This window comes from Microcebus murinus, chromosome 6 (assembly GCF_040939455.1).
Source record: "Microcebus murinus isolate Inina chromosome 6, M.murinus_Inina_mat1.0, whole genome shotgun sequence".
NCBI lineage: Eukaryota > Metazoa > Chordata > Mammalia > Primates > Cheirogaleidae > Microcebus > Microcebus murinus.
In genome coordinates, this window is record NC_134109.1 from 95,893,935 (window position 1) to 95,919,610 (window position 25,676).

The 25,676-nt window shown below is 40.2% G+C and overlaps 1 protein-coding gene and 1 non-coding gene across 4 annotated transcripts in view; both read left to right on the forward strand.

The window, feature by feature from the left end:
- FAM81A (family with sequence similarity 81 member A) overlaps positions 1-25,676 on the forward strand; it is a 95,475-nt gene that overhangs the window by 53,023 nt on the left and 16,776 nt on the right. For all 3 annotated transcript variants that reach the window (XM_076004429.1, XM_076004431.1, XM_076004430.1), the window contains one exon: positions 13,359-13,477. In XM_076004429.1, coding sequence (XP_075860544.1) covers positions 13,359-13,477 — 119 coding nt within the window. The remainder of the gene's footprint in view (positions 1-13,358; positions 13,478-25,676) is intronic.
- LOC142871634 (U6 spliceosomal RNA) lies at positions 19,188-19,294 on the forward strand. The gene has a single exon (XR_012919867.1). It is a non-coding gene; the product is annotated as a U6 spliceosomal RNA (small nuclear RNA).

Sequence of the window (25,676 nt, forward strand, 5' to 3'; positions counted from 1 at the left end):
AATCAGGTAGTATAAATCCTCCAACTTTGGTTTTCTTTTCAAAATTGTTTTGGTTATTCTAGGTCGTTTACATTTTCATATACATTTTAGGATTAGCTTGTCAGTTTATATTTAAAAATCTGTTATTTTGTCAGATTGTTTTGAATGTATAGATCAATATGGGGAGCAACATTGAGTCATTGACAGTTTTAAAAAACAACTCTTGGTTTTATTAATTTTTATATTGTTTTTCTTTTTTCTATTCTATTCAACTCTATTATTTCCCTTTTTTGCTTGCTTTGGGTTTAGTTTTTTTTCCCCTAGTTTCTTAAGGTGCAAGCATAGGTAATTTATTTGAGTCCTTTTTCCCTGCCTGATAATAGTGTTTGAAGCTATAAAGTTTCCTCTAAACATTGTGTTAGCTGCATCTCATGAATTTTGGTATGTTTTTATTTTCATTCATTCAAAGTACTTTAAAATTTCCTTTGTGACTTTTTTTTTTTGTCCCATGTGTTACTTAGAAGTATGCTGTTTAATTTCCAAATGTTTTAGGTTTACCCAAATTTATTTAATGTCATGTGGTAAGAGAACAATATACTTTGTATGTTTTTAATCTCTTTAAATTTTGTAAGACTTGTTTTGTGGTCTTCTGTATTCTTACTAATTTTCTGTCGTGTTCTACCAATTATTAAAATCTCCAAGTCTTATTATTGAATTGTCTCTTGCTCCTTTTAACTCTCTCAGTTTTTGCTTCATGTATTTGGACACTCTGTTGGTAGGATCATGTACACTTATTATTGTATATATCTTCCTGATGTATGGACCATTTTATCATAAAATGCTTCTGTCTCTTGTAATATTTCTTGTCTTAAAGTTTGTTTGTCTGATATCAGTATAGCTATTCCAGCTCTTTTATGGCTACTGTTTGCATACCTCATGTTCTTTTTTAGTAATTCTCATCAAGCTTGTGCCTTTTGGTCCTGGCCTACTGCATGGGTACCAACTTTCACTGTTGTTTGAGATTATTTTTGCTAAGGACAGGGATTCACTCAGAATCATACCCAAATTGAAGTGCATTTGTCTTCAGGGTTCTAATGTTTCTGGTCTATATTTCTTTTGATGTTTAAAGAAAAGGACTGTGTGTTGGTTAGTAAGGGGGTGCAGTTCCTTTGGGAACTGATGGTATCCATTCCAATTCTTGCAGAGATGGGGTCTTGCTGTGTTGCCCAGGCTGGTTTCAAACTCCTGGTCTGAAGCGTTCCTCCCGACTTGGCCTCCCAAAGTGCTGGGAATACAGATGTGAGCCACACCCCACCTGATTTCCTTTTGGATTTACCTTTCTTCTATCAGATACAGACTGAGATGGCTATTAATCAGAGTACCTTATCATCTTTTTAGCTAAAAGGGATTGGGGCCCATAGCTTAGGACAGCCAGAGTAGTAAAATTCTCCTTTCCTAGAATTTAAAACCTGAGTGGAGTGATCCAAGGACTGGAAATGGCCAGAGTACCTTCCCTGCAGCCACTGTGCCTATAGTATACCGGCCAGTAGTTCCTGCTGCCTGGACCTCAGGATATAACTGTTGTATCTTTTTTTTTTTTTTTTTTTGAGACAGAGTCTCACTTTGTTGTCCAGGCTCGAGTGAGTGCTGTGGGCATCAGCCTAGCTCACAGCAACCTTAAACTCCTGGGCTCAACCAATCCTGCTGCTTCAGCCTCTCGAGTAGCTGGGACTACAGGCATGCACCACCATGCCTGGCTAATTTTTTCTATACATACTAGTGGCCAATTAATTTCTTTCTATTTATAGTAGAGACGGGGGTCTCACTCTTGCTCAGGCTGGTTTCGAACTCCTGACCTCGAGCAATCCACCCGCCTTGGCCTCCTAGAGTGCTAGGATTACAGGCGTGAGCCACCGCGCCCGGCCTGTTGTATCTTTTTCTCAGTCTGGATACTCAGCTGCCCTATTGGTTGTGTGCACCTCTCCCCTATGTCCTTCCAATAAATTCCATTTTCCCCCTCTGTTAGCCAGAGCCAGGTTCAATTTCCTCACCCAAAGAAGTCTAATGATATCAGGGAGGCATAGACAGTTTATAAGATTGCTGTAGATAATTTACTTGTGTTTGGAAGGTGGTATCTATATTTAGAATGATCTTTCCAGTTTTATATTTGGGTGCTAAGGCAGTTTTATCCCTGAGAATGAATTACTCAGCATCTTCAAGTTGACAACTGCACAAAATTGAAGAACCCCAACTTAAACATTTCAATTTTGAAAAAGGTTGCAGATATGCTGGGAGGCTGATAGCTTTTCTGCACCCAAATCTAGACAGGGAGATAGATAAAACCAAAGTGATAGGAATAAATGATTCTCAGGTTTCCATCCCCTCACTCAATAGCAAAGAAGTACAATAGTCCCCTCGTGTCCACAGTTTCACTTTTGCAGTTTCAGTTACCTGTAGTCAACTATGGTCTGAAAATATTAAATGGAAAATTCCAGAAATAAACAATTCATAAGTTTTAAGTTATGCACTGTTTTAGTAGCATGATAAAATCTCATACCATTTTGCTCTCTCTCCTGGGATGTGAATCATTTCTTTGTCCAATGTATCTACACTGTGTACACTACTTGCCCATTAGTCACTTAGTAGCAATCTTGGTTATCAGAAAAAAAAAAACATGGTATAGGCCGGGCAGTGGCTCACACCTGTAATCCTAGCTTTCTGGGAGGCCGAGGTGGGTGGATCGCTCAAGGTCAGGAGTTCGAGACCAGCCTGAGCAAGAGCCAGACCCCATCTCTACTAAAAATAGAAACAAATTAATTGTCCAACTAAAAAATATATAGAAAAAATTAGCTGAGCATGGTGATACATGCCTGTAGTCCCAGCTACTCTGCAGGCTGAGGCAGGAGGATCGCTTGAGCCCAGGAGTTTGAGGTTACTGTGAGCTAGGCTGACACCACGGCACTCTAGCCCAGGCAACAAAGTGAGACTCTCAAAAAACACCAAAAAACAAAAAAAACCCATGGTATATATAGGGTTTGGTACCATCCACAGTTTCAGGTATCCACTAAGGGTCTTGGAATATATCCCCTGAAGATAAGGGGGGGACTGCTGGATGTCATTAAAAACATCCAGACACACCCATGTTTCACATTAGCAAAATAGCATCGACTTTCCATTCTTCCATACCCAGCACCTTCCTGTGGCTATTCAGATCTGTTCCCTTTGCTCATCGGTTGGGAGAAAAGACTAGAGACAGGAGTCAATCTATTCTGACATTACAGTCCCATCAGGTAAAAGCAGACAGTATAATTCTACCCTTAGAAAACCCTGGGCTTAATTTTTTTCCATCAATATGAGAAGAGATAGTGCTTTAGCTGCAATTGTGGAATCCAGGGAATAATTTCCCCTTTGGGGGCTGCTCTTTGCTTATCCAATGATCAGAACCATTTTACATATGTGATTTCCAACTTCAGCTGGGCCCTCTGTGCTGTTCAGTGGCTCCTTCATTCTAGGAAGCCCTCCTTGCCACTTCCTCCCTTGCCCCTAGCCCCTTTCCTTCAGTGTATCCTGAACACCCAGCACCAGCCACTGTTGCCATAGCATTTACTGAATAGGACTGACATTGTTTCCTTACCAGTCTATTTCCCCTAGTAGATTGTGAGCTTCTCATAAAGAGAAGAACCTTGTCTTACTCATCTTTGCATTGCCCAACACAATATTTGGAGCAAAATGCTATGAATGCCATCATAGTACATTTGTGTTACTTTAACAAAATACCCGAGTCTGAGTGATTTATAAAAGAACAGAAATTTATTTCCCACAGTTCTGGAGGCTAGGAAGGTCGAAACCATGGCCCCTTTTTATAGGGGCCCTATTCCAGTCATGAAACTGGAGTCCTTGGGACTTAATCACCTCCCAGAAGGTCCCACCTGGTAATTCCACCACAAGGGAGATTAAATTTCAACAGGAATTTTGGAAAGGACACCATCATTCAAACCATAGCAATAGCTTATTAAGTGAATAAATGCCCAATTCTGAGTGAAGCCAGTTGCAGATTTGCTGGTAGCAAAAAGGACTGGCAGAGGCTCTGAGGTCATCCAGGCAAAGTACATCCTTTTCAAATAGGCCTGATGGCCTGAGGGCTCAAGGCCAGTTAGTGGCAGTGCTGAGAATAAACTCACAAAGTTAAAAGCTCCTAAAATATACTTCTTTCTTTTTTCTACTTTGCCTCTTGGAAGCTCTTCTAGAACCCTGGTCTTATGTAACCAACTCTCAAATGCAACAGGCTGTGCTATTCAGCCATTCTTTGCTTCCTGAGTTTTAGGAAGAACTTGTTCATGAAACTAGGGAATTCTAACTTTAGTTCTCACTCAGTTCTCCCCTGCTCCACCATTCCTGTGATGAGAGTTCACTTGAACTGCTTTGATAATTTGGGTTATTAGTAAACATACCTAAGAATCCAAAGTCATCAGTTGTTTAGGCTTTGGCTAATTGTTTTTCCCAAAACATGTTCCTTTAAGATGATTTTAAAATAATTTACAATGCAATGAGTTTTAAAGCAATTTCAATTTTGCTGTTTTCCCAACATCTGAAACATATTTTATGTAATGATTATTCTTGCCTTAACCAGACAGAGCTCTTTTCCATTTACATGTATTTTTGGAGTGTGCAGTTTTGCAAATGAAAAGATGATTTCCCTTGTAGAGAGAGAAAGCTGAGTAAAATCTAATTGGAGTAAAAAAAAATACTTTGGGTGTTTGAGTATTTACCTTTTTATAACTTGTAATAACTATATATCATGTTAAATTAACAGTAAGGAAATTTGGAAATTTAAGACTCCAGTATGAAACACAAGTTATATGGATTTATATGTATTATGAACCTAAGCATATCTACCTAAACATAACCAAAATAGATTGTTTGATGAAATGCTTTGTAAAAATCATCCCTGCAGGTGATTTTATATTACAAAAAATGAGGCTAAAGCCCTTCTCAAGATGTAAAGCTCATGCCAGGCACCTGATAGAGCTAGTCCAATTGAGATATATTAATACATCTTGGCAACTTTGCCTAGGTAAGTTTTTATGATTCTCTATCATGTGGCTCTGAACACAGTTATATGCAGGATAAAAAGTGAAATATACTGTCAATCCACTAGCCTCTGTGATCCTCAAGAGCTATAGCTGAGTCTTAATATTTCTATTTTGAGCACTTACCGGTATCTAGCACATAGTAGGAGCTCAATACATTTTTCATAATCAAAGACTCTGGGGTTCAAGGACTTCAGGTATTACTCGGGGAAAAAAGGCTGGGGGTGGGGGTCCTTGGCCCTTCCAGAGGCCTATAATTATTGTCCTACCCTATCAGCAGATTCCAGCATCAAAACAGATGACTCTTGTATACTGGTACACAGTAGGTACTTGATAAATGTTGAATGGAAGAATCTATTGTTTTAAAACATCCCCTCCCATGGTCTCCATTAGCAGTTTGCCTTGTGATGTGGAGTATGTTATCAATTATTTATTCCTGGGAAACTTTCCGTAAATTATCATCATTATAAATTTAGAAGAGGTAAAGTAGTCAACTATAAATTATACATGTCTGGATTATCCATTCTGTCTTTGGTTGAAGTTGTCATCAATCCCTGGAAGCCAAGCCTTAGTAAGCAGACCAGGGTTCTTTTATTGGTGGTAAGCTTTCCCTTCCATGCCAGCTTGATGGCTTAGGGGGAAGTAGTTTGGAACCCCTTGTCCCCTTAGGGCTTTACCTGTGTCTCTGGTGGGCAGGAGTCTGCCACCTGACTGGTGAGAATTTCCAGTCCTCCTCCTGGTTTCCTCATGCTCAGACTTCATAATGTCCTGCTGGCTTGGGGTGTTGGCTTTTTTTTTTTTTTCTTTCTTTTTGAGACAGAGTCTCACTCTGTTGCCCGGGGCTAGAGTGCCGTGGCGTCAGCCTAGCTCACAGCAACCTCAAACTCCTGGGCTCAAGTGATCCTGCTGCCTCAGCCTCCCGAGTAGCTGGGACTACAGGCATGCACCACCATGCCCAGCTAATTTTTTCTATATATTTTTAATTGGTCAATTAATTTCTTTCTATTTTTAGTAGAGACAGGGTCTCGCTTAGGCTGGTTTAGAACTCCTGACCTTGAACGATCTGCCTGCCTTGGCCTCCCAGAGTGCTAGGATTACAGGCGTGAGCTAACGTGCCCAGCCTATTATTTAGTTTTAAGCCAAGGAATTTAAATAATTCTCTAACATTCTTGGTGCTGGGGATACATCCGTGAATAAAACAGATAGAAACCCTTGTTCTCATGGGGATTACAGGCTGATTTATGTTTCATAAAGGTCACTCTGGCTACTGCATGGAGAAGGGATTGTAGGGGAGCAAGAACGGAAGCAGGGAGATGGTTCAGGGCCTGGCGTGGAAAGTCAGGGAGAGGTGACATACCTTGGACTAGGGGAGTCACAGTGCAGATGGAGAGAAGTGGAAGTATTTTGGATTGAGTTTGGAGGTAGAGCTACCAGGAATTGCTGCATGCTGGAAAGAAAGACTTCTGTTTTGGATTTGGCAAGTTTTAGCAGCCCATCCAATAGCCAGCTAGAAATTCCAAGAAGGCCATTTGATATGTGAGGCTGGAACTCCGGGGAGTTTTAAGTCTTGAGTGTGGAGATAAATAGCTGTTACTGAAAGTTCATCACTTGTCCCCAAGGCTGCATCAGAAGAACAAGGACAAGTGGTTTGAGGAAAAGGAAAGAGAAGTTTATGAGTTTGCTGGCAAATGAGGAGGGTGGCAGACTCTTGTCTAAAAGTACCACCGTCCTATCTATAAGCAGAAATACAGAATTTAAAATGTGTTTTCATCCTCAGACTATTGCTGCTTAATGATAGCATCTCTGGTGAAGACAATCGCGTGACTGCCCAGACAATTCCGTTGAGCCATCTCCTGTGATACAAAAAACCAAAAAATGCTCCCCTGCCCCTCTGATTACTGGCTTTGGGCAGGGAGGCAGGTTTTGATTTCCAAAAAGGGTGAGTGGGTCTTTAAAGAGACAGCTCGTAAAGCATTTTAGCCTTTTCCAGGCCATTCCCTCTGTGATAAAGCCATGGAGAGAAGGATTACTCTATAAGACCCTGCCCTGCTGTGGTGGCGCCTTTTTCTAAGTGATATTGGAGCTGCACTTTTTGTTTCCTTACCAATCAAGGAAGAGTTGGGGAAGGAGAAACACAGCGAGCTGTTTCTTTCCTGGTCATTCCTCGGCCATGTTGTCCTGTCTGGGCAGCTTGGAGGCCCCAGGACATGGGTTTGTCATCACCTTTGCATAAATAGCATTATATAGCACATTGAGGGTCACGTGGAGGTCCCTATTCCATGCTGTCTTGGGGAAGGAGGTTCTTCAAAGATAGGCCGTATCTTGAAAAAATAAATAAATGAAAACTGGTGGCATCACTTTTTCAAGGTGGCTGGCCTCTTCTCTGTGCTCGTGTGAAGCATGTTTATTGTATGGACTTGAGGCTGGGCATGGTGACTTATGCCTGGGATTATAGGCATAAGCACTTTGGGAGGCAGAGAGGGAGAATTGCTTGAGGCTAGGAGTTTGAGACCAGCCTGGGCAATAATAGCGAGATCTTGTCAAAGATTGACAGTTATCTGAAAAGAATATTGGGATATTGTATGGACTTGGGCAATGCACTTACCACCCTGCAGTCTTCCCTGCCACAGCTGAGCTCCCTGAAGACATACCTGGGACTCAGTACATAGTGGACATCATAAACCAGTTATTTGAGTCAAATCGACAATAGTGGAGAATTGATGTTAATAATATAAACTCAAGGATAGAAACTTTTAAAAGTAAATGCATCATGATGCTGTATTGTTCCCAAATGACAAATGAGGGAACATTATTTGACTTGACAGAGGAATTGTTTTTCTAAAGCTTCATTCTAGAATCACCTTAAATAGCAAGCTCTCTAATGCCTTCTGTTTTCATATAACTTTTCAGTAATGTGAATACTGTGTTAAGCTCAGATAGAATTCTTTTCTGTATTCTTCAAAGCACTTCTCATACAAGATAGTCTTCATCTGCATAAGAATTCTGGAAGTTTAAATGGGTTTTTCTTATATCTAAGCTTCAAAAACACACACATTTTTTTTTCTGACTATAAAAGTATGCCTATTGTGGGAAATACAAAACAAAGGAGTCAATCATAATCCCACCCTAGAGAAAAGTAACACATTAACATTCTAGGATTTTATATGCATCTTTTTTTTTTTTTTTTTTTTTGAGACAGAGTCTTACTTTGTTGCCCAGGCTAGAGTGAGAGCCGTGGCGTCAGCCTGGCTCACAGTAACCTCAATCTCCGGGGCTCAGCGATCCTACTGCCTCAGCCTCCCGAGTAGCTGGAACTACAGGCATGCGCCACCATGCCCGGCTAATATTTTGTATATATTTTTAGTTGGTCAATTAATGTATTTCTATTTTTGGTAGAGACGGGGTCTCGCTCAGGCTGGTTTCGAACTCCTGACCTTGAGCAATCCGCCCGCCTCAGCCTCCCAAAGTGCTAGGATTACAGGTGTGAGCCACCACGCCCAGCTATATGCATCTTAATACACAGCTAGAATCGTGCTGTACATTTATTTTGTACCCTTTCTTTTTGCTTAATAATACATTTTACCCATTTTCCCTTGTTTTCTGCTTCCATGAACTTCTTAGTGTTTGCATAATCATGTATCTTATAAAATACTTGATATATATATAACACACTATGAAAATATCTTTGTGCAAACATTTTTGTCATTTTTCTCATTTTTTCCTTTAAGATTAATTCCAAGAACTAGAGTTACTGGGTCAAAGGTTATGAACATTATCACAATATATTTTGCAGCATCAGTCTCTAGAAAAGCTATGTCAGAAAGGGCCAACTGTACCTTGTTGATTTTTGATATACTTTTTTAGTATTATAAATTAAAGGCCAGGCATGGTGGCTCATGCCTGTAATCCTAGCACTCTGGGAGGCCGAGGCTGGAAGATCGCTCAAGGTCAGGAGTTCAAAACCAGCCTGAGCAAGAGAGAGACTCCGTCTCTACTAAAAACAGAAAGAAATTAATTGGACAACTAATATATATAGAAAAAATTAGCCGGGCATGGTGGTGCATGCCTGTAGTCCCAGCTACTCGGGAGGCTGAGGCAGAAGGATCGCTTGAGCCCAGGAGTTTGAGGTTGCTGTGAGCTAGGCTGATGCCATGGCACTCTAGCCCAGGCAACAAGAGTGAGACTCTGTCTCAAAAAGTAAATAAATAAATAAAAGAGATTTGCTTTTTTAATAAGTGAAAATGGTATGGGTTATTTTTTGTTGTTTTTTAGAAAAGAGACTTTATTTTTTAGAACAATCAGGTTTGCAGCAAAATTGAGCAGAAAGTACAAAGTGTTCCCATGCACCCCTGCCCCCCCACCCCACAGCCTCCCCCACTGCCAACATCCCATGCCAGAGTGGTACATTATAATGGTATCATTTTTATTTCCTGTTTCTTTGCTTAGCAGAAAGATTGAACCTTTTTTTTTTAAATGTACTGTTTAATTATTTTTAGCTCTTTCTTTGTGAATTGCTTTCCATTGTCTTTGCTTAGTGATTTTTCTGCTTCATGATTGAAAACAGCTCAGACGAAATAAGATTGGTCAGAGCCTTTGCCATTTCTACAGCATCTAATGTCGTGTCACACGAGAGTGGTCTGTGGACCGCGGACAGCCACGTTCCTGGGCCCATTCTCTAGCTTTGGTTTTCTCAGGATGAGGCCTGAGAATTTGTGTGTGTAAAAACAAGCCATCTGGGTGATGCTTATGGACCCCAAAGATGTTGGAGAACCACTGGTCTCATGCCCTATTATAAACAGAGGTTTGAAGCATTGTATGTAAAAAATAAAACGTGTTACTTTCTATTAACTATAACTAATAGGTGTTACTTCCCCGTTAAGAGAGAGAGAGAGCTTGCCAGCGCCTTTCGTCAGTGGGAGAGTGCCAGAATTGCATTAGTCAGATCCCAAGTTTCCTTGCGAGAACACATTCGGATGACTAACGTTTTGTCATTCACAGGTGATTGTAACTAGTTTGCATTCTCTTCTTCATAAAGCAGGTTCATTGAGAAAAAGATGGAAACTACAGGCAATAATAGATAGGTCTGGCAATTCGAAACTTCTTTCAGTGCAATAAGTTTTTACTGCCACTGTCACACCATCCCTAGGTGGCCTCAAGCAAGTTTCCAATAAGTAAAACAGAATACTCCCATTGCTCATTTCTGTTTTTGACTAGAAAGTTGGAAAATCCTAAAAAATGTACACAGGTTCACTTCTCTGTTAGGTATGTTATACTTAAAATGGGGGGGGGAGAGAAAAGAAAAAAATAGTTGAGAAAAGGGAACACAAAAACAATTTATGTAAGCATAATTCAGTTGTCTCTAATTGGGCTTTCCTGTTCATCTGCAAATGGGATCATGAATTGTCAGTATGTCTTGAAACCATCACATTTCTAGAAATGAATAGCAACAAGTGGACATCCAGGAATATGTCCTCACGAAACGCCTGGGTCGTTGCAGGAGGTGAAGCGCGAAGGTGGTGGTTTGGTGTGCCTGCCTCCACTGTGTTCCCAGTCCCAGTGCCACCTTCCTGAGCAGCTGGGATAGGCAGGCAGGAAGGGGCGGGGGCATGGCAGAGACCCAGCCTGGAACACATGGTGCAGTGAGGGCGGGCACCTCATGGTTAGAGTCCGAGGAGGCGGGGCCAGGCTCACTGCCTTACATCATGTGACTAGACCAGTCTCCTGCCCCATGGAGGGGTAGAAGAGCTACCCAGGTGGGCCGTGTCCCCACTGCCTCTGCGTTGGGGGCCTTGAGGGAGGGCTGGATGGAGAGAGGCTTCCCCTTGCTGGAGACCGGCCCTGTGCTCTCACTGGCTGTACCTCTAGCCCACTGAGGGCCACTTACTTAAGGCCACCAACGAGCAGAGACAGAAAAGTCACATCCCATCTAATGGACCCAGCGGCCAGAAGGAGGAATTATTCTTCCTTCTTAGAAACAGCACGAATGAGATAGGAAACAGATGAGTCTTGAATAAAAAAATAATCCCTGCATTTAAGGAGATCCAAGTACAACATAACATTTCTTTTTGAACTCAACATTTTTAAAAGTCAGTAGATGAATGAGAGGCAATTAGTTGCCCACAAGCAAAATAGAAGAAATCTCTGAAACATCAGAGTGAAATTCAAAAAAAAAGGAGAAACCATGAGGAAAAGATAAAAGCCCTGGCGGACAGATCAGGACACCCGTCATGTGACTAATGGGAGTTCCAGGAGAGAAAGAAACAGATGGAGAAGAAATATGGGTCACATAGAAGAAGAAATTTTACCTGAGTTGAAAAAAAAATCTGAGACTGTGGATTGAAAAGTTCACTGAGTTCTAGGTAGAATTAAATTAAAAAAAAAAAAAAAGACCCACAATTAGGTACATTCTGATAAAATTCCTGAACTTTAAAGATGATGAAAAAAATCTTAAAAACTTCTAGGCATAAGCAGCCAAGATAGTTATAGAGGAGGAAGCATCAGACTTCCTGACAGCCTTAAGTTCAGGCCAGGTGCGGTGGCTCACGCCTGTAATCCTAGCACTCTAGGAGGCTGAGGAGGGAGGATAGCTCAAGGTCAGGAGTTCGAAACCAGCCTGAGCAAGAGCGCTCCTGTCTCTACTAAAAAAAAAAAAAAAATAGAAAGAAATTAATTGAGCAACTAAAAATATATAGAAAAAATTAGCCGGGCATGGTGGCGCATTCCTGTAGTCCCAGCTACTCGGGAGGCTGAGGCAGGAGGATTGCTAGAGCCCAGGAGTTTGAGGTTGCTGTGATCTAGACTGACTCCATGACACTCCCTGGGCAACAAAGTGAGCCCCTAGACCACACAAATATTTATTATTTGTAAAACATAGTAGCAATGTTAATATCAGGTATGGTGAAACTTAATATCAAAAGCACTAAATAGGATAAAGAAGTTTATTATATAATGGCAATCAATGCTTTTATCATAAATCTGTGTGTACCAAATAAAATGGCAGCTAAGTGTATAAAGTAAAAAGTATTAAAAGCATAAGGAGAACTTGATGAAAATATTTCACAGCATGAGAATTTGCAATTCCTCTTTCACAGCTGGAGAGATCTAGCAGACAAATTAGATTTAGAGAAAAATTATGGAATAAGCAAGCTCAATGTAGTAGTCAATATTGAACCTTTCATTCCTTACACAGAAAATGCATATTTTTGCATGTCTGTGGAACATTTAAAAGAAATCAATCATGTGCCACAAAGCAAACCTTAACATATTCAAAAAATTAAATATCTTATAGACCATATTTTTATCATAATCCAATATAATTAGAAATAAATAGGCTGGGTGTGGTGGATCACGCATGTAATGTAATCCTAGCACTCTGGGAGGCCGAGGCGGGAGGATCACTCAAGATCAGGAGTTCCAGACCAGCCTGAGTAAGGGCGAGATCCCGTATTAATTAGCTGGGTATGGCAGCGCATGCCTGTAATCCCAGCTACTGGGGAGGCTGAGGCAAGAGGATTGCTTGAGCCCAGGAGTTTGAGGTTGCTGTGCGCTAGGCTAATGCCACAGCTCTAGCCAGGGCAACAGAGTGAGACTCTGTCTCAAAAAAAAGAAAAGAAAAGAAAAGAAATAATAAAAATTACCCAAAAAAGTAACAGCTTGAAAATGAAAAAACACAATTTTAAGTAATCCTTTTATACCTAGATATCCTTAGATCAAAGAGGGATTTAAAACCGAAATTAAAGCAATAAAAAAGAAAACACTTAATACCCAACCTATGGACCCTGCAAATATTATATTAAAAAGAAAATGCTGCCAGGCATGGTGGCTCTCGCCTGTGATCCCAGCTACTCGGGAGGTCGAGGTGGGAGGATGGCTTGAACCTAGGAGGTGAAGAACAGCTTGAAGATCAGGTCAGGAGTTCAAAACCAAACTAGCCTGAGCGAGACCCCGTCTCTACTAAAAATAGAAACCTCATCTCTAAAAGAAAAAAAAGCGTTCATTTTAAGGAAGAAATAATAAAAATAAAGGGCCTTAGTTTTTATTATTAAATTAAAGGACTTGGTCTGAAAGTCACACTCCCTAAGGTCTCTAAGGTCACGCTCTCTCTCTCTCTTTCTAAGCCCCCTGGTTTTCTGTATATCTGGTTTACCAAGTGACTGTTAAAAAGGAACCACTCGTGAAAAAAAACGAGTTAAACATTCATATTTTTGCCAAAAGTACAAAATGCTTCTGTGGCCTCATGTATATTCTCAAATGACTCCTTTGGTGGTTTTTTTTTTGTGTCTTGGCCAGGTACTCCAGGAGCAGATCCGTGCCAGGGACAACATTAGCTATGGAACTAATTCTGCCTTAAAGACCCTGGAGATGCGTCAGCTCTCAGGTTTGGGAGATCTTCGAGGAAGAGTGGCAAGGTAGGTGTGTAAATGTTGGGGACTCTGCTCATCAAAAACTGCTTGTTTAAAAAACTCCATTCGGGTGGGGAATATATTCATGAAGCCCAAAAGCAAATTGCTTGCACTCTTTCGTACAGCCCCTCCCTGCTTTGTCCATAAAATCTAGTGGTACAAGTCAAGCCCGACTGTGAGCAGGCCACGATGTCTTGTGTTTCTGCAATTAGAGTTGTCTGTGTGGGAGGAAATGCTGGGAGAGTTCATTCAGGTGACCTGTGCAATTTGGTAGGGCAATATTATGTGTATTGAATCCGGTAGTGCAAAGTTGGGACTTAGATTTTGTATGACTTTCTCTCTCTCTCTCTCTCTCTCTCTTTTTCTTTTTAAATACTTTATAATATTTAGTAATTTTGTTTTGTTTTTTTCTTTTTCTTGCCAGGTCAAATCATATGCTTGTTCTCTCTTTTTTTTTTTATTTTTTTGAGACAGAGTCTTGCTTTGCCGCCCAGGCTAGAGTGAGTGCCGTGGCGTCAGCCTAGCTCACAGCAACCTCAAACTCCTGGGCTCAAGCAATCCTTCTGCCTCAGCCTCCCGAGTAGCTGGGACTACAGGCACGTGCCACCATGCCCGGCTAATATTTTCTATATATATATATTAGTTGGCCAATTAATTTCTTTCTGTTTATAGTAGAGACAGGGTCTCACTCTTGCTCAGGCTGGTTTCGAACTCCTGACCTCAAGCAATCCGCCCGCCTTGGCCTCCCAGAGCGCTAGGATTACAGGCGTGAGCCATCGAGCGCCCAGCCTTTTGTATGACTTTTAAATTTTTTTTTTTTTTTTTACTTTTAAAATTTTTTCATTTATTTATAATTCATTTTTATTTTATTTTCTGAAAATATTGGTCTGTGATAGATTGGACATTTTTAAGACAGCTCTCCCCCCAGTAAGAAAAGTGCTGTTCTCTATTCAAAGTGGGGTCAGCAGCACGGGCAAGGCCTGGGCGCTTGTTGGAAAGGGACAGTCTCTGGGCTCCTCCACAGCTGCCCCGCCAGAGCCTGCATTTTAACAAGGTCCCTGCATACACGCGCACGTTAAACATCTGAGAAGTGCTGCACGAGGACCGTGTCTCGGATTCTGTTTATCTGGCTGGGATGTGGTTGTCTAAAGTATTTATGGGCCTCTTCTGCCCTCTGCTGCTGTTAAGAGCCAAGCACACTTGTAGCCCTGGCAACAGAGCAAGACTCTGTCTCAAAAGCAAGCAAACAAACAAAAAAACCAAGCACATGAATGTGCATCAGCACTGAAGCTGAGGAGCAAGTGGCACTTAGGTCAGCCAGAGGTGGCAGAGAGGGTGGTCTGCAAGGAGTAGGTTTGGGGGAGAGGACAGGCACCCACGGGATCCATGGCCTTTTTAGAGCAGACAGCAAGCACATTAATGGCCTTGAATGCTGCACATGCGTGTTTGGGTCTACTGGGTAAAGATCAGTCTAATAGCACAGGGCTGCGTGGATTGAGTGGAGGACCGGTTGACCACTCTTCCTGTGGTTGTCTGGCCTCGTCTGGATGAACTCCAGTCTCCTTATCCTGACCCTCGGTGATGGACACCCTGCTGGCCTCCTCTCCTCCCCACACCCCTGCTCTGTACCTTTTCCAGAAGCGATCAGCTCTCTGTTAGTCCCTGGATAGGCCACGCTCTCCTATCACTATGCTTTTGTGCATGCTCTTCTTGTACCTAGCATGCTTTTCCTCCTCCCTTTCTAACCTCTTGTCAGCCTTTAAAGTTCAGCTCAAGTGTCACCTCCTCCGGGAGTCTTTCCTGACACCCCCACTCCTCTGAGCTCCCCTAGCGCTCTCCACCCTGTTGCATCTCTGTGCTGTTTTCCTCGCTCTGCCGCCTTCACTGGGGTGGGGTTCTGTATCTTCTACTGCTGTAGCCCAGTGCCTGGAACAGCCCCTGGAACAGCCTCTGAGCACAGTAGAAACTCAACAGTCATCATTTGGATGAACAAAAAACGATCTAGGAAGTCATTGTAATAGGACTGAAAAAATTTGGCTCTGTGGAGTTTGGCTTAAAAGAAACCCCAGATCTATGGTACCTCTTGGAGCAACAAGATGTTAGACGAATTTGAGAGCTGCAGGGCAGAGTAGGGACATCAGGACAATTTGGAGGCTCTTAATAGCCACTTTAGTTGCAGGTGAAGACCAAGGGAGGGGCACTGCTTGGGGTGGATGAGATGAGAATGCAACAGGTGGTAGCTATTCTCATCGTAGGGGAAATAGCAGTGAGACTGTCCTTACGGCACTGGTTCTAATAGGTAGAGAAATCAATACTTTCAGGAACCTTCCACACTTCTTCAGTTTCTTATCAACTTCTCTACCCAACTTTTTCCTTCCCTGTCACAATTCAATGGTTTTTTTTTTTACTCTAAAACCATCAGAAACATTTGTTACAAATACCAGATATTTTTGCTCTGTTTTGTGGCTATATTTGTCTTTCCCTTGGAATACTAATGAGACTTGATTGTTGAAATGAATTCATGTGAAATAAAATTCTTTGGCAAAGTTTCGGCTTTCTTGCATTGATTATGTAATTGTATTGAAGGGGTATGAACTTTTTAAGTGATATTTTTAAGTTACCAGGCTGCTGTGTCATTTTATATTTACTTTTATAGCTTTTACGGATCCACTGGTATTGTGATTAACAGGAAACAGGCCTTGGTTTTCCCCCTGTAGATCTGGCTCAGAAGGGCAAAAGCCATTGGGGCATGGTGGTTCATGCCTGTGATCCTAGCACTTTTGGAGGCTGAGGTGGGAGGATCACTGGAGGCCAGGAGTTCAAGACCATCCTGGGCAACATAACAATAAGACTCTATTTCTATAAAAACTAAAAAAGAAAAAAGAAAAAATTAGGCTGGTCACAGTGGCTCACACATGTGGGAGGATCGCTTGAGGCCAGGAGTTTAAGAGTTAGCCTGGGCAATGGTGAGACCCAGTCTGCATAAAACATAAGAAAATATTAGCCAGGCCTGGTAGCCTGTGCCTGTAGGCCTAGCTACTTGGGAGGTTGAGGCAGGAGGATTACTCGAGCCCAGGAGTTCGAGGTTCCAGTTAGCTATGATGACTATGATGACACCACTACACGCTAGCCCAGGCAACAGAGCAAGACCCTGTCTCAAAAAAAGTGGGGGGCAAAGGTAAGTTCTCCAGGGAGGTGAGAAACACATTTAACCCACTAAGCACAGCACACTCAAAAAAGGATTTGATCAGACCTAAAGGCCTAATAGAAACTCATGACGGCCTCTGACATCCTTTCTCTTCTCTCTTTCTGAGCAGCTTTAGTGAGATACAATTCACATCCCATATAAGTCACCTCTTTAAAATATACAATCCACGGCGGGGCGCAGTGGCTCACGCCTGTAATCCTAGCACTCTGGGAGGCTGAGGCGGGCAGATTGCTCGAGGTCAGGAGTTTGAGACCAACCTGAGCAAGAGCGAGACCCCGTCGCTACTTTAAAATAAAATAAAATATACAATCCAGTGGTTTTTTTGTATATTCACAGAGTTGTGTAACCATCACAATAATCAATTTTAGAACATTTTTGTCATCCAAAAAGAAACCTCATACCCAATTAGCAGTCACTCCCCATTTTCCTCTAAGTTCCCAGTTCCCCAATCCATGGCAGCCACCAACTACATTCTGTCTCTTATAGATTTGCCTCTTGTAGACATTTTATGTAAATGTGGTTTTTTTGGAACTGGCTTTTGAAACTCAGCATAATGTTTTCAGAGTTTATCCATGTTGTAGCATGTGTCAGTACTTCATTCCTTTCTGTGGCTGAAAAATACCCCACCGTATTTAATTTATCCACATTTAATTTATCCGTATTTAATTTATCCACATTTAGTTTATCCATTCATCAATTGGACATTTGGGTTGTTTCCACTCTTTGGTTGTTATAAATACTGCTGCTATGAAATTTTTCGTTCAAGTTTTTGTGTAGTCATGTGTTTTCATTTCTTTTGGGTATGTGCCTGGAGTGGGATTGTTGAGTAATATGGTAACTCTATATTTAACCTTGTGGGGAACAGAACAGCTAGACTGCTTTCCGAGGTGGCTGTGCCATTTTGCATTGTCACTTGTAGTGTGTAAGGGTTCCAATTTCTTCCCATCCTCACCAACACTTTACCTGTATTTTGATTGTGTCTATCCTAGTGGGTTTGAAGTGGTATCTCATGGTTTTGATTTGTATTCCCCTAATGACTAATGGTGTTGAACATCACTTAATATGCTTATTGGTCATTTGTATGTCTTTTGAGAAATGTTTATTTGGATCCCTTGCCCATGTTTAAATTGGGTTATCTTTTTATTATTGAGATGTAGGAGTTTTTAAAAACATAATCTTTTTTTTTTTTTTTTTGAGACAGATTCTCACTTTGTTGCCCAGGCTAGAGTGAGTGCTGTGGCGTCAGCCTAGCTCACAGCAACCTCAAACTCCTGGGCTCAAGCAATCCTCCTGCCTCAGCCCCCCGAGTAGCTGGGACTACAGGCATGCGCCACCATGCCTGGCTAATTTTTCCTATATATATTAGTTGACTAATTAATTTCTTTTTATTTGTAGTAGAGACGAGGTCTCACTCTTGCTCAGGCTGGTTTCCAACTCCTGACCTTGAGCAATCCGCCCACCTTGGCCTCCCAGAGTGCTAGGATTACAGGCGTGAGCCACTGCGCCCGGCCTAAAAAACATATTCTAGATACAATTCCCTTATGAGATAGCTGATTTGAAAATTATACTTTCTTGATTGTGTTCTTTGAAACACAAAAGTTTTTAATCTCGAGTATTTCTAACTTACTTTTTTTTTTTTTTTAGTTACTTGTGTTTTTGGTATTATACCTAAGAAACCATTGCCTAATCCAGGTCACAAAGACTTATGTGCCTATATTTTCTTCTAAGTTTTATAGTTTCAGCTCTTACATTTAGGTCTTTGATCCATTTTGAGTTAATATTTTATATACTGTGTGACGGAGGGTTCCAAATTTATTCTTTTGCATGTGTATATCTAGTTGTCTTAGCATCATTTGTTGAAAAGTCTATTCTTTTCCCATTGAATTGTCTTGGCACCCTAGTTGAAAATCATTTGGCCATAGACGTATAGGTTTATTTATGGACTCTCAATTCCATTCCACTGATCTATTAGTCTGTTCTTATGCTGGCACCACACTGTCCTGATTATTACAGCTCTGTAAGTTTTGAAATGGAGACGTGTGAGTCCTCCAACTTTCCTCTTCTTTTTCAAGATTGTTTTGGCTATTCTGGGTCCCTTGTATTTCCATAACAGTTTGTTCATTTCTGCAAAGAAGCCAGCTGGAATGTTGATAGGGACTTGTGTTGAATCTGTAAAGCTATGAGGAATATTGCCATTTGAAAAATATTAAGTCTTTTGATTCACGAATATGGGTATCTTTCCATTTAAGTCATCTTTAATATCATTCAACAATATTTTGTAGTTTTCGGAGTGCAAATTTTATACTTCTTAAGATTTATTCCTTAGTATTTTATTCTTTTTGATACTACTGTAAATGGAATTGCTTTCTTAATTTCATTTTTGATTTTTCATTGCCACTGTATAGAAGTACAGGCTATTTTTGTATATTCTTGTGTCCTGCAACCTTGCTGAACTCATTCATTACTTCTAATAATTTTTGGTGGATCTTCTACATACAAGATCATGTTGTGCTCGCTTCGGCAGCACATATACTAAAATTGGAACGATACAGAGAAGATTAGCGTGGCCCTTGTGCAAGGATGACATGCAAATTTGTGAAGCGTTCCATAAAATATTATAAAATTTTAAAAAAGGGAAAAAAAGAAAAAGAAAAAAAAAGGAGGATAAAAAAGATCATATAATCTGCAAATGGAAGTAGTTTTACTTCTTACCCTCCAATCTGGATAACTTTTATTTCATTGTCTTGCCTAATTGCCCTGACTAGAACCTCCAGTATGAAGTTAGATAGAAGTAGTAAAAGCAGATATCCTTGTCTTGTTCCTGATTTTAAGGGAAAACACCCAGTCTTTGACTATTAAGTATGATGTTAGGTGTGGAATTTTTGGTATATGCTCTTTATCAAGTTGAGGAAGTTTCTGTCTCTTCCAATTTGTTAGCTGTTTTTATCACAAAAGATGTTGGATTGTGTCAAATGCTTTTTCTCCATCTATTGAGAAGATCATGTGGTTTTTGTCCCTTTTCTATGGATATGATATGTTACATTAATTGCTTTTCTGATGTTAAACCAAACTTGCATTCCTGAAATAAATCTCACTTGGTCATGATATGTAATCCTCCTTTTTATACATTGCTGGATCAGTTTGGTGGTATTTTGTTGATTTTTGCATCTATACTCATGAAAGATATTGGTCTTTGGTTTTATTTTCATGTGATTTCTTAGTCTAGTTTTGATATCATGATAATACTAGTTTTATAAAATGGGGTGGGAAGTGTTCTCTGTTATTTAGAAGAGCATGTGAAGAATTGGTATTCATTCTTCTTTATATGTTTGGTAGAACTCACCAATGAAGCTGCTGATCTTGGACTTTGCTTTGTGGGTAGTTTTTAAATCACTAATTCAATATCTATTTATTTTAGATCTTTCCAGATTTACTATTTCTTCTTGAGTCAGTTTTGGTAGTTTATATGTAGGGCCTTGTCCATTTCATATAGATTTACCTGATTTGTGGTCATACAATTGGTGATAGTATTCCATTATAATTCTTTTTATTTCTGTAAGGTCAGTAGAAATGTCCCTCTTTAATTCTTGATTTTGGTAATTTGAATCTTCCTAAAGGTTTGTCAAATTTGTTGATCTTTTTAAAGAACCCACACTTAACTTCATAGATTTTTCGCTGTCTTTGTTCAATTCTCTTTCATAAACTTCCACTTTAATTTTTATTACATTATTTTTTCTACTTGTTTAGGATTTTATTTGCTCTTATTTCTCCAGTGTCTTAAGGTAGAAGGTTAGATTATTGATTCAAGTGTTGGTTTTCTCTTCTCTTCTCTTCTCTTCTCTTCTCTTCTCTTCTCTTCTCTTCTCTTCTCTTCTCTTCTCTTCTCTTCTCATTTTTCTTTCTTTCGTCTTGCTCTGCTGCTGTAGTACAGTAGTATCATCATAGCTTAATGCAAACTCAAACTCCTAGGCTCAACTGATCCTCCTGTCTCAGCCTCCTGAGTAGCTGGGGACTACAGGCAAATGCCAGCATGCCTGGCTAATTTTTCTATTTTTTGTAGAGATAGGGTCTCCTTATGTTGGTCAGGCTAGTCTTGAACTCCTGGCCTCAAGCAGTCCTCCTGCCTCAGCTTCCCAAAGTGTTAGGATTATAGGTGTGAGTCACCACACTGAGCATTTTTCTTCTTTATTGTAGGCATTTACAACTATAAATTTCTAAGCACTGCTATAGCCGCATCCATAAATTTCAGTATGTTGAGTGTTCATTTTCATTTATCTCAATGTATTTTCTAACTTTCCAATTTTTTGACTCATTGATTTTTTTTTTCAGAACTGTGTTTAATAATGTCCATATATTGGTGAATTTCTCAAATTTCTTTCTGTTTTGATTTCTAATTCCACTCCATTGTGATTAGAGAACGCACTTGTACTATTTTGATCCTTTCAAAATTTGTTTAGGCTTGTTTTATGGCCTGAAACATAGTCTATCCCAGAGAATATTCCAGTGCACTTGAGAAGAATTCGTTGTTATGTGGAATGTTCTATAGAAGTCTGTTAGGTCTAGTTGGTATATAATGCTGTTCAAGCCTTCTGTTTGCTTTTGATATTCTGCTTAATTGTTCTAATTATTATTGAAAGTGGAAGCCTGGCAACATGGCAAGACCCTGTCTCTACAAAATATAAACAAATTAGATGGGCTAGTGGTACGCACTTGTAGTCCCAGCTACTCGGGAGGCTTAGGTGGGAGGATTATCTAAGCCCAGGTGTTTTGAGGTTACAGTGAGCTATGATCACATCACTTGTCACTGCACTCCAGCATGGCTTACAGAACGAGATCCTGTGTCTAAAAAAAAAAGAGAGAGAGAGAGAAGAAAAGAAAAACAAGAAAGGAAAGAAAGCAGAGTATTGAAGTTTCCAACTATTATAGTTGAATTGTCTATTTCTTCCTTCTCGTCTGTCAATTTTTACTTCATGTATAATATTTTAGGGCCTTCTTGTTAGGTCATATATGTTTATAATTGTTATATGTTCTTGATGGATTGACCCTTTTGTCATTATAAAATGTCTCTCATTGTCTCTAATAACTTTTTGTTTTAAAGTTTATTTTGTTTGATATTAGTATAGCCACTCAATTTTCTTATAGTTACAATTTTTGTGATGTATCTTTTCAGTTAAGAAAGGAGACAAACAAACAAACAAACAAACAAAAAAAAAAACCAAAAAAAACAAAGAAACAAAAAACAAAAAAAAACAAAAAAACAAAAAACAAAAAAAACAACAAAAAAAAAGAAAGGAGACAAAATATTCTTTTATATTGCCCTTTATAATTACATAATTACCTCACCAGTGCTCTGTGTTTTTTCATGAGGATTCAAATTACTATCTGGAGCATTTACTTTCACCCTGAGGAACTTCCTTTGGTATTTCTTGTAGAGTGGGTTTTCTATCGTAAATTCTCTCAGTTTTTGTTTTTTCTGGGATATCTTCATTTTGCCTTTAATTTTTGAAAGAAGGTAGTTTTGGTTGACAGCTTTTTTCTTTTAGCACCTTGAATATGTCATCCACGGTCTTCTGGCCTCAATTGTTTCTGATGAGAAATCAGCTGTTAATGTTATTCTGGTTCCCTTGTGTGTGATGAATTGATTTGTCTTGCTGCTTTCAAATTTTTCTCTTTGTTTTTGGTTTTCAGCATATTTACTGTGATGTTTCTGGTGTGGATCTTTTGGCATTTATCCTACTCGGAGTTCGTTGAACTACTTGTATGTGTTGATCAATAGTTTCCATCAAGTTTTCAGCCATTATTTTCTTGAATATTTGTTCCACTCCTTTCTTTCTTTCCTGTCCTGTTATTCTTGTTACGCATATATTGGTGCATGTAATGGTGTCCCACATTTTCCGGGGGCTCTCTTCACTTTTCTTTCTTCTTTTTTTCTCTCTGTTTGTCAGGTTGTTTTCATCTATCCATCTATTTTGAAGTTTGCCAATTCTTTGTTCTACTAGTTAAAATCCTCTGTTGAGCCCCTCTGTGAATTTTTAATTTATGTTATTGTGCTTTTTAATTCCAGAATTTTCATGTGGTTGTGGTGGTGGTGGTAGTGATGCTGGTTGTTCTTATTTTTTATAATTTCTATCCCTGTATCGATATTCTCTATTTGATGAGACATTGTCATTATACATTCCTTTACTTTTAAGGTGTGGTTTTGATCATCCTATATTTGATCACCTTATTTATAATAGTTGTTTGATGTCCTTATCTTTTTTTTTTTGAGACAGAGTCTCGCTTTGTTGCCCAGGCTAGAGTGAGTGGTGTGGCATCAGCCTAGCTCACAGCAACCTCAAACTCCTTGGCTCAAGCAATCCTGCTGCCTCAGCCTCCTGAGTATCTGGGACTACAGGCATGCGCCACCATGCCCGGCTAATTTTTTCTATATATATTAGTTGTCCAATTAATTTCTTTCTATTTATAGTAGAGACGGGGTCTCGCTCTTGCTCAGGCTGGTTTCAAACTCCTGACCTCGAGCAATCCGCCCGCCTCCGCCTCCCAGAGTGCTAGGATTACAGGCTTGAGCCACCGTGCCCGGCCTGAGGTCCTTATCTTATAAATCTGACATTTGTGCTTTCTCACAACAGTTTCTTTTACTTGCTTCCCCCCACCCCCCCCCCACCCCCCCCGTGTATAGTTCACATTTTCCTGGACATTTAGGTAGTATATCATAGCAACTCTGGGTATAAGCCCCCTAGGCTTGTTTTTGTGGTTGTTTGCTTGCTTATTTGGTTAGTGGCATGGCTGGACTATTTTGGGGATCTCTATTTCCCCTGCAGTGTGGAACCTCTGATGTCACTCCTCAAAGGGTATAGTTTTGGGTAGGCACAATCACCTGCAGTGACCATGGTTTTGGCAAAGCTCCCTTTGTCTACCTCTTTCTTCTTCCATTGGCTCTGTTGCTATCACATCCAAATCTTAGGTTCTGCTAATTGCTGACGTATCGCTTTACTGTTCTGACAATGCCCTGGGACATAAATTGTTCTATAGTCTGATTCCATTAAATGATTGCCAGTTCTAAAGGGCTTAATGTTGCATATATATAATAATTATGCATACATACGAAAATTATAATAATGTGGAAAATAAGCAACCAAATTAATGTTTTAAATGTTACTGCCTTTCGTGTGCTCTGCCACTATGTCATAAGCCGTCAGAGAAGTTCTGCTTAAGCATGGTTCTCCAAGTCATGCCGGCTGTTAGACTTTTGGGACTCTGTTGATGGGCTTCAGAGCCCTCACTGCCATCACCTCCCTGCCATCACTGATGACGTGGCCTAGCAATAGAGTCACTCTGCCACCTGATGGCCATAACCTGGAACTGTACCTGGGAGGTAACAGTGGCCCATAAGTACACAGCAAATGATAGTAAAAAAACAAAACAAAACAAAACAAAAACAACAGTGGCCCAAAGACCTGAAAAGGGAAAATTCGTAACGAGTACATTATTGGTTCATTCAAGATGAAATGGGAAAACTGATCAGATTCACTGAAAATTCTTGTTTAACTAAAGCTCTGTATTCATGCACACAGCTATGTTAGAACCCTGAAGTCGCCTTCTATGAGGTGTTTGTGGCCGGGCACAGTGGCTCATGCCTGTAATCCTAGCACTCTGGGAGACCGAGGTGTGAGGATCCCCTGAGCCCAGGAGTTTGAGGTTGCAGTGGTCTACATACGATGACACCACTGCACTCTAGCTGGGGTGTCAGAGTAAGACTCTTGTCTCAAAAAAAAAAAAAAAAGAGTTTATTTTCTAGTTGTTCACTATTGGTTTACAAAAGGAAACTGAGTTTTATATATTAAGTTATCTAGTCACCTTGCTGAATTTACATTTCAGATTAAAAGAGAGAAGTCAGCTGATTATTTGAACAGATGCAAAAACATTGAAGAAAGTACAATACCTATTCATGATAAAGACTCTAGTAAATTAGGAATGTAAGAAAATTTCCTTAACCTATGTTTAAATCACTCGAACTCCTTAGCTCAAGCCATCCCCCTGCCTTGGCCTTCAAGAGTGCTGGGATTATAGGTGTGTGCCACCAGCCTAGAAAATATACTTAAAAAGAAGATAACAATTAAAAATAAAATCAGAGAAAATAAAAGCAACTAGGCATAACTCTAACAAAATATGTTCAAGACCTCTACAGGGAACATTTTTACAAATTTTAAATATGGAGATAGCAAGAAAACAGAAGTAAATAGAAATTTTGTTCAAAGATAGGAAGCTTTAATATTTTTAAAACTATCAATTCTTGGCCGGGCACAGTGGTTCACATGTGTAATCCTAGCATTCTGGGAGGCCGAGGCGGGAGGATTGCTCATGGTCAGGAGTTTGAAACCAGCCTGAGCAAGAGCGAGCAAGAGAGTCTCTACTAAAAACAGAAAGAAATTAATTGGCCAATTAAAAATATATAGAAAAAATTAGCCGGGCATGGTGGTGCATGCCTGTAGTCTCAGCTACTCGGGAGGCTGAGGCAGGAGGATTGCTTGAGCCCGGGGGTTTGAGGTTGCTGTGAGCTAGGCTGATGCTGTGGCACTCTAGCCTAGGCAACAGAGTGAGACCCTGTCTCAAAAAAAGAAAACAAAACAAAAAAACCCTGTCAGTTCTCTCAAATTGATCTTTAGACTCAACGAGATGACAACTAAAATCTCAATAGAGTTTTACATAGAACTTGATAAGATGATCCTAATGTTTATATGTAAGAACCACAGAAAGAAGCCATTGATAATCTTAGCTGCCTACAGCACAGCAGTGCTTTGCAGGAATGTGCCTTACACCTCACACCTGCAATTTACCACTCCCAGGGGAGAGTCAGGGCTTCTTCTCTTCTACCTTCCATGTCTCGCGTAAGAGCCTCTCACTGGCGGAATCTAACTCAGAACCCTTCTGGCAAAGGACTCTGGGAAGTATAGTTTGGGCGCTTCAGCCCCTGTGATACCAAGAGAATTCACAAGA